Raw genomic sequence first — 12,924 nt, 5'->3', positions numbered from 1 at the left:
CCCTCCTCCTTGTAATGAAAAACTCTGCACTTCTCAGAGGCTGTTTCACTTCCCCCAATCCCGTGTGGATATGGAGGCATTACACAGCAGGAGCAGGGTAGAAAAAAGAATGTTCTATCCTCACTGCATGGTGGGCCCCCTCACACCCATGGTTCAGTTTCACTTGCCATGGCCATGGGTCATACTAGTCCCATGTTCCCTCTCATTTTATAGGAGCCCCTCAATGGAGACACCTCCTTTAAGAGCCCAGACTCTGCCATCATTGGGCAGTGAAATGCTGTTCCAGTGGACTGTCCATGTCACCTCAGGTCTGAGTCACCCCTTGGAGATTCCATTGTCTCTCCATTGACTGCCAAGTGTGTGTTGGATCAGGAAATTTTCTCTTCTGGATGCCTCAGTGCGGGAAGCAACCCTACATAACAGAAATCCAGGCCACCTGGCAGCTTGTACTGTCTCTCTCTCTGGTGGAGTCACTTCAGGCCGGGGCATGGGAGCAGTAGCCAAGGCTCAACCTTCCCTGCTCCATCTGGAGCTCTGCCTCATATTGGAAAGTCCAGGTCACCATGCAATGGCATTACAGGGACTCTCGCTCATCTTTATCCTATGCTGGCGCTGGATCAGTCTGCCTGCTCATCCCTCTCACTCCTCTCCCTACCTCCCTTCTCTTTCTGTTAATCTGGTCATCCATCTGCCTCCCGCTCTCTTGCTGTGCCTTGCCAAGTTCCCCAGTGCTGGAGCAGTGAGGCACGTACTTCATCGAGGGAGGGAGGGAGGGAGGGGTGCAAACCTTTCCAGGAGCCCGTCAGGAATACAAGTTAGCGCTGAGCACACTTTTGCCTTTTGAGCGGAACATCTTGTCCCCTGCCATCAGTAGAAAAACAGATGGCAGCACCAAGGGAGGGGGCTTGGGGCTGTCAGGAGAGGGGAATGGAGGAGGAGAAAAACCCCTCTTCCCCACCATGGGTTGTGAGGAGGTAGTTTTGGTCCTGGTGATGTGTTTGACCGCTGTGAGGGAGGTGTTTGCAGCATATGGGTCACATTCCCATCCCAAGGTGATCACCTCTTATGTACTCAAAAACAAGTGAGACTGTTGACTTCAGAGGAAGAGACGGCATGTACAGAGATCCAGCTGGTTCCCTTGGACTTTTCCTGCCATGGTCCAAAGTAGTCAGTGCATGAGTGTGGCTGCTATAGAGCACCTCCTAGTCTGTGCAGTGCCCTACATCTGCACCCTTCTGTCTCCCACCACAGGGGCTCCTGTGCTTCAAATTGTAGATGTGATTTAGGTGCAAAATTTCACTTATTTTAGCATCATCAGTGTTTACCCAATGTTATTCACAGGACAGGGTAACTACCACTGTCCTGTTCTAACACACTCAGAGAAAGCTAGGCTGCCCTTTCAGTGACCAGTGAACGTGGGCAGCTTTTTCTGGGAAGCCAGCACATTGTGCAATATGCTGGCCTCATTGTCACCTCCAGCTTCATGTCATTATGTGCAGGTAGCAAAGGGCTAATTGGAAGGGACTGTGACTTGAGGTCTGCTTCATGCCCTGGATGAAGATGGGCAGAGAACAGAACATTGTTGTGAGCATGAACTGCTGGGAATTTCTCAGGTTTTCCCTGCACGAGGACAAGGTCTTGCTGCCCTCTCATGCTGCTGGTCACGTTATCACAATCGTAAAACATTAATCTGTTCTCTGTTTTGTGGTTTTTCTGAGGTATTACAATGGAAATATTTAAGTAGGGACTGAAGTGTGTTTGTGTTGCAAGTTGTTCCTGAGTCTCTTGATCCAACAGGTAGTGAAAGACCCTTAAGGATCCTTAGCTCTTCCCACCAGCATGCACAAAACCCTCATTTGGCACACATCTGTGTCTTGTGTCCAGCATTTCTCAGAATTAACCCTTTGGAAGGCATATGTAATAAGGATGGTGGGAAGTATCACTAAAATCTGCTGTTCTTTCATGTGATGGGAGACAGGGTGAGACTTGTTCCTGGGACAGCCCTGCAGCTGAGGTCCAGCTGACTCTGCTCCTCCGTACCAGTGGGGCTGGGGACCCTTGGTTCTCACTTATCCCGGACTTATGGGTCTCTGATTTTGTACCATGCCAAAACTCATCACAGGAAACTGGTAAAAATGTGATGCTGATGGAATGCTCTGCTCCAGGAAAGATTGTTTTCTGTACTTCTGAGGCTTCAGGCCATGAAGACTACAGGCATCCCACCTGCACCAAGAAGACTGTCTAGAGCAGCTGGAGCAGCGTGGCCAGAATTTAGTCACCCTCTCATGATTCACACATCTTTTTCCTCTCTTGGACCAGGCAGTGCTGTACCTTCCACCCTGCTTAATGCAGCTTGTACAGATTGTGGGGGGAGTATGAGGAGCAAAGACTGCAGGTAGTGGTCCCTTCTGCATCAGACCTGACCTTTGACTGGTGAAGGCAAAGCCCTTCATGCTGGGGAGATGGAAGGCAAGGTGGGGAGCTCTTTACATACCTGCTGGGTATATTTTTTTGCTGCTTTTGGCATGGGTGGTGTGGGCTGCTCAGCATGGGATATAGCCTTCCAGGGGATGATTCCAAAGAAATCTATTTCTCTTCCAAAAATGCTTTTCTTAAACAGTGAAAAGATCTGTGTCCCCTGCACACTCATAGAGTGTGATTGTAGTGGCATAATTTTATTAAGAGACAAAGCAGAGGGAAATAAAATGTTCACACAGCAGCACGGTGCAAGGACAAGGGACAGATGCCCCTCCCCTACCTGCAGGAACATGCCAAAAAATGCAGGGTCTCTTGGCATGGGTAGGGCTTCAGCACCCAGACACACCACCAGTAGTGATGGAGCCCCAAAGAAGTGGGAACAGCCTCAACTTCTCCAAGCCACAGTGCCAGCAGCCCTGCACTTGGGATGTGCTAACCTATGGCTGCTCCTCTGCCCTCTCCAGTTCAGGTGTTTTCCCCTCATCCCTGTCCACATCCTGCTTTTCCCCCTCCCAGAAGTCACAGTCATGCAGCCAGTGGTATAGACAGAGTGGAAAACCACTGAAAGCACCCAGTGAAATAAAAATCAGTGAGTTGTTTCTGATAATAAACATCCCCAAGCGTAGCCCAGCCAACTGCTCTTCCAACACGAATATTCATTCTCCTTCAGCTCCTTCATCCCTTGTACATTGTTTTTCTTTCTGTTTAAGATCTGTAACAAGAACTTGGCAGAAACCAGATACAAGTGGGTCAGGAGGCCCTTGTGGTTTTCAAGGCTTGTTTTCCATAACCCGTTCTATCCTGTAACATATTTTGCACAAATGGCTTGGCAGGAGATCTAATCCATGCAGCAGGCGAGCTGCTGAGGGCAGGATGGCAGGCTGGTGCTCATGGCACGGGAAGTCCTGCCTTCTCTTGTGTGTCCCAGTGGTATCCCTGTGAATGGTGGGCCACCATGCTTGCCAGGAGCACTACTGACACACAGAAACTTCCTCTGCTCCTCTCTCTCTGTTCTTTCCTGCTTCTATTTATCTTCTCCTGTTAGCACTGAGATCAGGGTGTAAAAAAGGACAAGGCTGAGGAACTCACCATGAGTAGATAATATAGATAGATGTTTTGATAGAAGGAAAGATCTGCTCCTGTGTGGTGATCTACAGCAGCGTTCATCCCTTTCTTCCCTCTTGTCCCTTGGACTGTGCAAAGACCTTGCCAGATGGCTCTCTGCTGAAACATGAGGCCTCTGAGCAGCACAGTGCAGAGGGATGAAGAAACTCATCCTCATTCAGGGGTCCAAAGTTCCCTATGTTCATTTCTGCAGCAGAAGTATGTCTGAGCCAAATCCTGGCCTGGGACACAGAAGAACTTTCAGGCACCATAAAGGCAAGGACCTTCTCTCCTAGGATGGCCATTGACAGCAGCCTGTGGAGCCTCTATGCACTCCATCCCCCTTACAGACCCCAATCCTGCACATCCTCAGTGCAGATTGGTTCAAATGGGCTCAGCTGTTGGCAGAAAACCTGTGTCCAAGGGGCCCCATTGTCCTGAAGAACATCTAGAGCTCCACACCAGGACTGCTGAGAGGTGCTATGGTAGTACCAGTGAATGTCCATGAGCTGAAATGAGACAGCAGGGTGTCACAACCCTCTAGTCCACCACCTCTTCCTTGAAGTGTTCATTCAGGTATATGGAGAATGTTCTCAAGCAGCAAGCCTCTGTTTCTGTAGTGAGGCTTGGGGAGAAGACATTGGAGCTGGAGCACAGGTTTCTGGAGACCTGAGATGTGATATAAACAATCTGCATGCTTAGCTGATGAGTGGCTCAGGGACACCAGCAGGCTCAACAAGCAGTTGGAATTTCTCTATTTTGCTTTCTGTCTGTGTCTAAGGTGATGGGGCAGGTCCATGATGTCTCCAACAAGCCATGCACCAGGTATGTACCTCCAAGGGACAGCTGCCATGCTTCAAAAGGAACAGAGGGATGGCTTAGGGGGCAGAAACTGGAAGACATAAAAATGGGACAACGAAGCACTAAGTCTGTAGGATTTTGTTTCTCTTCTTCAGGCCACTTGGTCCCAGGTTCCTGTTTCTAGAGGTCTCTTCCTCTGGGTGGTGCTCACCATGCTTCCCTCTTTACAGTGGGCCAGGTAGACCTTGCTCACTGCTCAGGGTGGCTCAGGGCATTAAAACATCCCGAAAAACTGTCTGAACATAAGCCAGACCTGTTCCCTCTCCATCCCTCTGTTTTTCAGAGCCAATTTCCTCCTTGTGCCAGAGAGCCTCCAAAAAGACAGAAGGAAAGTGAATGTGCTGGGGGTGTCAAGGGGGGGAAGAAAAAATAAAATAAAAGACACTGCAACAGATAGAGGGCCAAGAAAAATATTTAATCCAAACAATGAACATTGTCATTTCCTCCCACAGTCTGCATTCCCAGTCAACTTCCCTAGGCAAGCAGGGAGAGCCAAGAATGACCGGGCTCTCTGCCTCACCAGCGTGAATGTGTGTAAGGAAAGGGATGAGTCCTGGGGACACGGTGCTTAGCATCACTTTAGCCAGCTCCTGTCACATCTCTGGCCTTAAGGATTGACAGTTTTCTGCAGGGGAACAGTGGTTTGGAAGGATGTTGGAGGGATTGGGAAGGAATGGGAGGGGGAATTTTCAGGGACCTAATCCGGGGAAGTGGATGTATTGGGGCTTTAAGTGAAACCCCAGTACAGATGTTTAACAGGCTTTGGGTACTCTTCAAGTCCTCCCAGGGACCTCCCAGAGATTTTAGAAAGATCTTGCTAGTGACTGAAGTGAGGAAGAAGGGAAGACATATGGCAGGGAGAAGCTGCCCTCTGCCTCTCCAAGGGCTACTGCAACCTGTCCATACTTCCCTCTTCCCACACATCCTGCCTGTTCCTCCCTGCCACAGACAGCACCTTCACCTGGGACACGGCTTCTCTTGCATGCCTAAGACCCCTGCAGCTCTAGCACTCTCCAGCCCTGGGGCAACTCATATTCATGTCCTGTGAAGTCTGGTTTGGGCTGACATCCCCCTGCCACCAAAGGGATGGCGTTTCCAACTCATCGTCCCACCACTGGTGACTCATGCGTCCCAGGGGCACAATTTCCAGTATTGAAACTGATGCACAAGGTGTGAGTCTGAGGGCAGCAGCAGCTTTTTCAGGGCTGGTCCCTGCCCAAATGGTGGTTCCCCTGTTTCTCTGGAGCTGCTTTCAAAGTGACAGCTGAAGAGAGCAAAAACACTTGCATCTTCTCAGCCACGTGGTTATATTAGTATGCAAACAGTCTGAGCTTGATGCCCAGAATACCAATTCCCAAATGGATAAATGGAAAGGACAGCAAAATTCATGCTGACTTAAAAGATCCATGAAAGCAAGCTATGCACCTTCCTTGTATGGATCAGCAGAGTCATAAAGCCCAGGACCAGTCTGGGAAAAAGCATTTTGCTTCTTAAGGCTGGGCTTGACTCCCTGAGACTGGAATCTGGCCTTTCAATGGCTGGGTGCAGATAGAAATGACAAGCACCTTCCATCTTAGTGGCAGATCAGGGGGGTCTTTCAGCTCCTTGGTTACACAGTTGTCCGGGTGAATGCTGTTTTTCTTTCTTTTTTCCACCTTCCTCCAAAGCATCTGGAAGGGGGCATGGCCAAAAGCAAGGTTCTTGCTTTTGTTTTCAAGGGGCCTTGAGGTATGCTCAACCAGAGCAAAACCTGCATTCCTGGAAAATGTTTGTCGAACACCAGCAGTGCAGCACTGAAATATGTCCAACATATTGTGATCTGTGATTGAGTCTTTGTGATCCACCTTTCCCTCACCATGTTGCACCCTTTTGTGCTCTTTCACACTGAATCAACCTAAGTGTAAGGTGGATTTGAAGAAAAATGCCTGGACCCCACCCAGATCACTGATGGCACTGGGGACTCCCTGCTGGGCAGGACAGCAGCCCCAGGAATGGAGCCAGCCTGGGGAATCTTCAAGGGTTGTGGAAAAATACTGTGCACAGGCACTGTTCCCTGCGTGACATCTCCCAGCATCCTTGAGAGAAACTCTTACCACTGAGCACTCGGATATGCTTCTGGCTGGGATGCATTGGGATCTGACCAGTCCTTTCTTGAGTCCTTCCTTTGCCTGCAATATTTTTCCCCCTTTCATTTTTTTTCCCCTTAAAATTTTTCTCTTTTCATCTGTGCCTCTCCCAACCTCGAGAGCCTGTATTTTTTTAGCCTATTTAAATTGCCAAGCGCTTGATTTGCCGTTACTATTTTTGTGCCGGCAGCACAGGGCTCTGGCCCGGCACTGCCAGATGCTGCACCTCCACGTGCTGGTACACGCCCCACTGAAGCTCCTGTCTGAACAAACAAGGAAGATGGATGGCCGAGCGGGATATCTGCTGACACAGCTCGTCTCCCTGGCTGCCTCGGTGGCACGCCGCCTGGCCCAGCAGCTCCCCACCACTCCACACAGTGTACAGCGGCTGCTGCAATTACCTTATTCATTTTTTCCCTGTTACGAGAGACATTTCAACAGGCCCACTACTCCCCCCTCCCCACTGGAGGATGCGTATTCTGGCAGCTGAGACCCAGCTGACCATTTCCCTGGATCACACCCATCGCCTTCATGTGGCACAGCTGGGCATTGGTGTTTTCCTTTTTCTTGCCAGCATCTTAAAACATCATCAGGAGTTTTTGCAAGTTGCAGATGTGAGCAAACTGCCTTCTCCCACCAGTGGCATTGCTTTCTGTAGAGCTACGCATCTCAAGCACAGGCTGGACAGAGTCTGTGTGGGTTCTGCTCTCTCACATCACCCACCCTTAGTAGATTGCATTGTCCGTGTCCTCCCTTGCCATGCAAGGCCAAAATTCCTGCAAGGCCAAAATGAGACTGATGCAAGTACAAGGGCTCCTGTGCTCTCAAAGGTAAGCAGAACCTTACTTTGTTCTTTCTTCTTGCGAAGACAAAACCATGTGGAGGTTCTCAGTGAGGCAAAGGCACAGGAGTCACTGTGTTCTCCAAACACTAGGCAAGGAACAGGGACAGAAATCCCCAAACACTGTGCCTGGCTCTCCTGAGCCTCAAGTCCAATTAGTCATTTTTTATTTTCCCTTCATATGTTTTTCCAGTGTAATTTGGAGCATGAGTTGTGAAGTTTCCCCAACAAGTGTTGCCATAGGAGCCTGTATTTGTTTAGGGTGGGGTGTGGGCTCCAGCTGGGTGAGAGGAGGGGGCAGTTAGCCATGATAGGTGTAGTGAGAGACTGGGAGCCTCTCCTTCCCCATCCTGTCCCTGCCTCTGTCCTCCCCCCACCTTGCACGAAAGATCTGGAAATCATTTCAGACCTGTGCAGCCAGGATGGGCAAACCTCCCCATAATTGTATGGAAACTACCAAAGCGACGGGTGTTGTTTTGCCAGTGAGTCATGATATATGGAGCAAAGCTCAAGGAAAAACTCCACTGTGTGGAAGGCTGCAAAAGCAAATCACACCCAGAAGAGCCTTCCCCTGCCAGTGGCCCTGGCCAATCCCAACTCCAACCTGGCACCTGCCAGCCCCAACATCCCTGCCCTGGCCCTCCCAGTGCTCTAAGCTGCTTTGAGACTAAGATACCTTCTTTGATCACAGTCATTTAAGACCTTCTTGATGCTTTTTAGTGGAAGAGGAGTGTTAGCACTGTTGCCTTGATAAAACTGCACCCTGGTCTCCTCTGGATGCTGTTTGTGACAGCAATGATTGGAGTCATATCCCTTCTTGTTTTTGAGTGAGCTACTGAACTTGGCTGTGCCTCAATTTCCCAGCTGTAAAAAGGTGTGCTCTTTCTTCTGTTCTTCCAAAATCTTCCAGGCTAATGCAATCTCTCTGTGGCTGCCTGAATTTGGCCTGTGGCCTGTGCTACTGATAGCAGAGACCAGACTTGGTGGTTTGCCATAATCCCTGCTGCTACTTCCTAAACTGTTATTAGCCTGTGTAGAGCCCATTTCTATTCCTTGTTGAGTCATAAGGACAAAAATCCACATGGGTTCTCTGGTTTTGGCATACTTTTTTTTTGGTGTGAAATACTGGTATTATCACTAGGCCCACATGTTGGCTTTGGCACAGTGGGTGCAGTGACATTTTTAAGCAGGCTCTCATTTAGTTTAAGGGTGCTACACGTGAGTGTCCATCATCAAAGGCTGAGTCTGGGAATTTTTGGAAGTTCAGTTGTTGTTTGGGGGCCAACCAGATCCAATGAAATAGGTTAGCTGCTTCCATGAACAAGAGGATAGCCCGGTTTCCACCAAGAGTCCTGTTCAGTCTGGAGAAGACTCTGGAGACCTTAAATCACCTTCCAGCACTAAAAGGGGCTACGCAAGGGTCAGGGAGGGACTTTTGACAAGGGCATGGAGTGATAGGATAAGGGATAGTGGTTTTAAACTGAGAGAGGGTGCGTTTAGACTAGATATTAGGAGGAAGTTTTTGACTCTGAGGGCGGTGGGACACAGGCACAGGTCATCCATCCCTGTAAATGTTCAAGACCAGATTGGACAGGACTTGGACACCTGGTCTAGTGGAAGACATCTCTGCCCATGGCAGGGGTCTTGGAATGAGATGGTCTTTAAGGCCCCTTCCAATCAAAACCATTCCATGATCCCACAATTCTGATGGAAAACGTCCTCCTGGAGGTCAGCCATGGTTGCTGGGCCAATAAGTACAATCACAGAGCTCAAAGTGAAAGAAGCATTTCATAACTAATCACTTTGTCAATTAATGGCTTCTCCATGCTGCAGCTAGTTCAGTGGCTGCTTGACAATGCTGGTGTGGATCTGTGATAAATAAACCTTGGCTGCTGACTGCTCCTGCTGCCTCCTTGCGAGTGCTTCCCATGCACATCGCTGGTCGCAGCTGTTGCATGGGATAGTTCTTCAGCCTTCACTGGCTGCTTCCCAGCCCCAGTTGCTTCTTCTCTGATCAGATGAGTCATATAGCTAAACAACAATAAACTGGTTTTCTGAATGGCTGCTCATGCCATTTAAAATTTGTCACACAATTCCACGATCCTCTAGCTGCTGCCCTTGGAACACCCACTGCTCCATGTACACCAGCTGGGATATCTGGTGCCCTTTGGCTTTGAAGAGGGGGTTGCATACGGTGGAAGTGGGCACAGGGGCCTTGCTGAGGACCTGGGGCCTCTACTTTTGTGGGCAGCCTTATGCTCTTGAGTGACCTTTCAGGAAGCCTTGTTCCTCTGCTTTAGCCCTTCCAAGCAGACGGCTGGTGTGACACCATCAACAACCGGGCATACTGCCAGTATGATGGCGGGGACTGCTGCTCCTCCACACTGTCCTCCAGGAAGGTAAGAGAGCACCTCCTGTGGCCTTGGCCAGGATCTATGGATTCAGGAGTGACTGTTATCTATGTTCTCTGGCTTTGCTGCCTGTGGAGCTGAGCCTGCAATGTAATTCTCCCATGAACGGAGAACAAATGCACGACTTTAAACCAAAGCCAGCTGAAGCTGATGGACATCATCCCACTGATTAAGAGCGGGATTTGGACTCAGGCCAGTGGGATTGAAACCTCAGCCCAGCTCCCACTGAGGTTCATGGGATTTCCTCTTGTTTTGGGAAATGTGTCCCAAAGAAATGACTTCCATAGGACATAGTGCTAGACATGATGAGTCAGAAGTCACCTTGTGCAATTGAGCTGTCTCAGGGGTTTTTTTGTATGGTCCACTGGCATCTTCTACAAGTGATGTTTTCCTTCCTTTCTGAGGAGGAAAGGGTAGAAGAATAGTATAGAGGGAGCAACTTGGCTTTGGGGTTGCACAGACCCTTCTTTGTCTCCCATCACCACCTTCCCTCCCACCTAACTTGCTATCCAGCACTCACAGCCCATTTTTCCTAATCATATCCAACAGCAAAACAAATCACAGGGCATGAAATAATTTCTCACTGCGAAAATATGTGAATTTGGATCTTCTCATCTTTGTTGTGGAGCTTGAATCATTTCTCCTTTCATCACACATACATACACAGAGAAAAGGAAAAATAAAATCCTGGGAAGATCCACTTGAGATAGGAAAGAAGAGGCTTTACACCCAAGTGATGAGTGAAGTGCCCACAACAGTATCATGACATCTCGGAGCAAGGCATGGCCAAAATAAAGGATGGGTTCAGAGTGGAAAGTGGGGTGCGGGGGGGGATTGGGGGGGGTTCAGTCCCATGGCTCTCAGGAGACCCAGACACAGCTTGATTCCCTCAGAGCTCCCAGATCTTCTGCTCAACAAACCTCCAGAACATCCCTGTTAAGGCAGATGGAGAAATGAAGGGTTTAAACATCAAAAAATCCCCAAAGAGCTTCAGCCCTTCCTTTGCTGATCCAGTCTGTGAAAAATCAAATGTGTTTTCACAGTAAGAAAAACTCCTGGCTCTGAGCCTGGTGTGTATAAAACCTCTGAAAGAAACTGTTTTCTCCGCTCCCATGACTCATTACCAGGCAACTGTCTACCACGAGTCAGATGCTCAGTGTATACCCTCCCTCCCTTCTCTGCTACCACCAGCTAAGGGGGCACAGTCTTGCTTGGTCACATGCAGCTGTTGTACAGAAAGTAATATGCAATGAGCCTCCCAACCTGCACGGGGTGTCTCAAAGCTCTACAGCTTGTGAGTAGCCCTAGATGAACCCACTGCCTGCCTCATGGAAGGCTGTTCCTGCTCACAGAGCTTCCATCCTGCCTGGCTTTCTTTAATCCAAAATGCACAAGGACAATGCACCTACCGTGGCTTTTATATCAGGCAGTGTGGAGGTCAGCTTTGCAGCTGGGAGCTCGGTTGAGTTCCTCTAAGAGCTGCAGAAGATGAGGCCATGTTATTTTCATGCTTTGCTGGAAGAGTCAGGAGTAGCTGACAGGTCCACAGGTTCAGACATGGATGAAGGGAAGCCAAGGTAAAACTTTATCTGGAGGTGCCTCACCACTTCCAGGCCTCGTCTGAATGTCTTACACCCATCAGGCAGGCGACAGTTCCTCCCAGGGTTTGACATGTGGGACACAAGATTCAACCTGACCTTTGGCTGCAAAATTCGAAACACATTAACAAAAAGGAAAAGGCTAAGAACAAAACTCAGCTGGGGACGGGTTGTATCAGAGCCCATTCCTCAGTGAGCGCAGAGCCTGGAGGTACCAACAACGGGGCACGTACCTTTGTCCATGCCGGGGCGGAGAGGCCTTGCGGGGCCATAGCTGTGATGTCCCTTTGTTCCCCTAGGTGATCCCGTTTGCTGCCGACTGTGACCAGGATGAGTGCACGTGCCGGGACCCGGCAGCTGAGGAGAACCAGTAGCGGCGCCATGAGGGGCCTCTCTCGGGCAGCGCCGGAGGAGCCAAGGGTCAGCAGCGGGGCCTTGGGAACGGCGGGGACAAGGGGGCAGGAGTGCGAGGGAGAGCCGGGCAGGGGGATGGCAGCTGCGCACGGAGGGGTTGGGTCCAGGCCACCGAGGAGCCCAGGAGGGCAGGCATGTGGTGCCCTCCCCGTCGCTGCTCCCTCCAGAACCCGCGCGAGGCGCTCAGCCAGGGGTCTGGTGCCACCTCAGCCACACGTTGGGCTAGGGTCCATCCGCGCTGTGAGCCCAGGGGCTGCCATGGATGTTTGTCCTGGTCCAGCTCCTGGGTATCTGTCTTTGCTCTGGATTTTGTCACTATTCACCCCCTCTCTGCTGTACAGACTTCTTTTAGCAAGGTCGAGGTAGTTGTGATCTCTCTGCAAATATTTAAACTTAATTATATCTATATACATATATATATATAATATATATATAAATATATATTATATTTTCTTTGCTCTTGATGAAGCTGAGAAAGGATACCTTTATCATGCACCCATGCTGCTGTGAAGTACAAACCATTGGGAAAAGCGCGGGTCAGAGCAGGAGGAGCAGGGATTTTCCCTTTCCTTGCTGAGGGGGAGCTGGAAGGAGGACAGAGAGAGAAGCCAAACATCCAGGCCATTCCAGGAGAGAGCTCCCCAGGCATGGAAGCTCCCACCTCAAGGTAATTTGGGCATCTTGCAGGGATCAAGTTTTGCCCTGGGTATCTGCCAGTGCTTTGCCTTATTCTGCTTAGGGTGTGGATCAAGATCAGGATTCTGGGGTTGAGAAAAAATGTTATTGTGCCCTTGCATCATCCCAGTGAGCACAACAGATTCCAAGGGCAGCACGGGCATCCATCACACATTATTTTAGAGCCCTTTGGGCAGGGTTATGTGTCCATGGGGATCTCTGCATGGTCAACAGGAGCAAAGACTCAGCATGCTCCCTCTGTCTCACTCCCCCGTCCACTGCACACCCAGCTGGACACAGAGGCTGAACCAGTGTAGCTGTGTGATGCTTGAATGAAGAATGCTGAGATAGTCCTCTTTCCCCCATGCCTGAGCTCCGAGTGGTACTGTCAGCAGCTCGCAGAGGAGACTAGACCC

At 49.9% G+C, this 12,924-nt stretch overlaps 1 protein-coding gene across 1 annotated transcript in view; it reads left to right on the top strand.

The window, feature by feature from the left end:
• PAPPA2 (pappalysin 2) overlaps nt 1-11,848 on the top strand; it is an 87,037-nt gene extending 75,189 nt beyond the window's left edge. Inside the window, exons 21-22 of the mRNA XM_062497882.1 lie at nt 9,711-9,809; nt 11,719-11,848. Coding sequence (XP_062353866.1) covers nt 9,711-9,809; nt 11,719-11,793 — 174 coding nt within the window. The 3' untranslated portion in view covers nt 11,794-11,848. The remainder of the gene's footprint in view (nt 1-9,710; nt 9,810-11,718) is intronic.
• The last annotated feature ends 1,076 nt before the right edge of the window (nt 11,849-12,924 follow it).

Source organism: Cinclus cinclus, chromosome 8, assembly GCF_963662255.1.
Source record: "Cinclus cinclus chromosome 8, bCinCin1.1, whole genome shotgun sequence".
Classification (NCBI taxonomy): Eukaryota; Metazoa; Chordata; class Aves; order Passeriformes; family Cinclidae; genus Cinclus; species Cinclus cinclus.
This window is presented reverse-complemented; position numbering and strand designations above follow the sequence as displayed.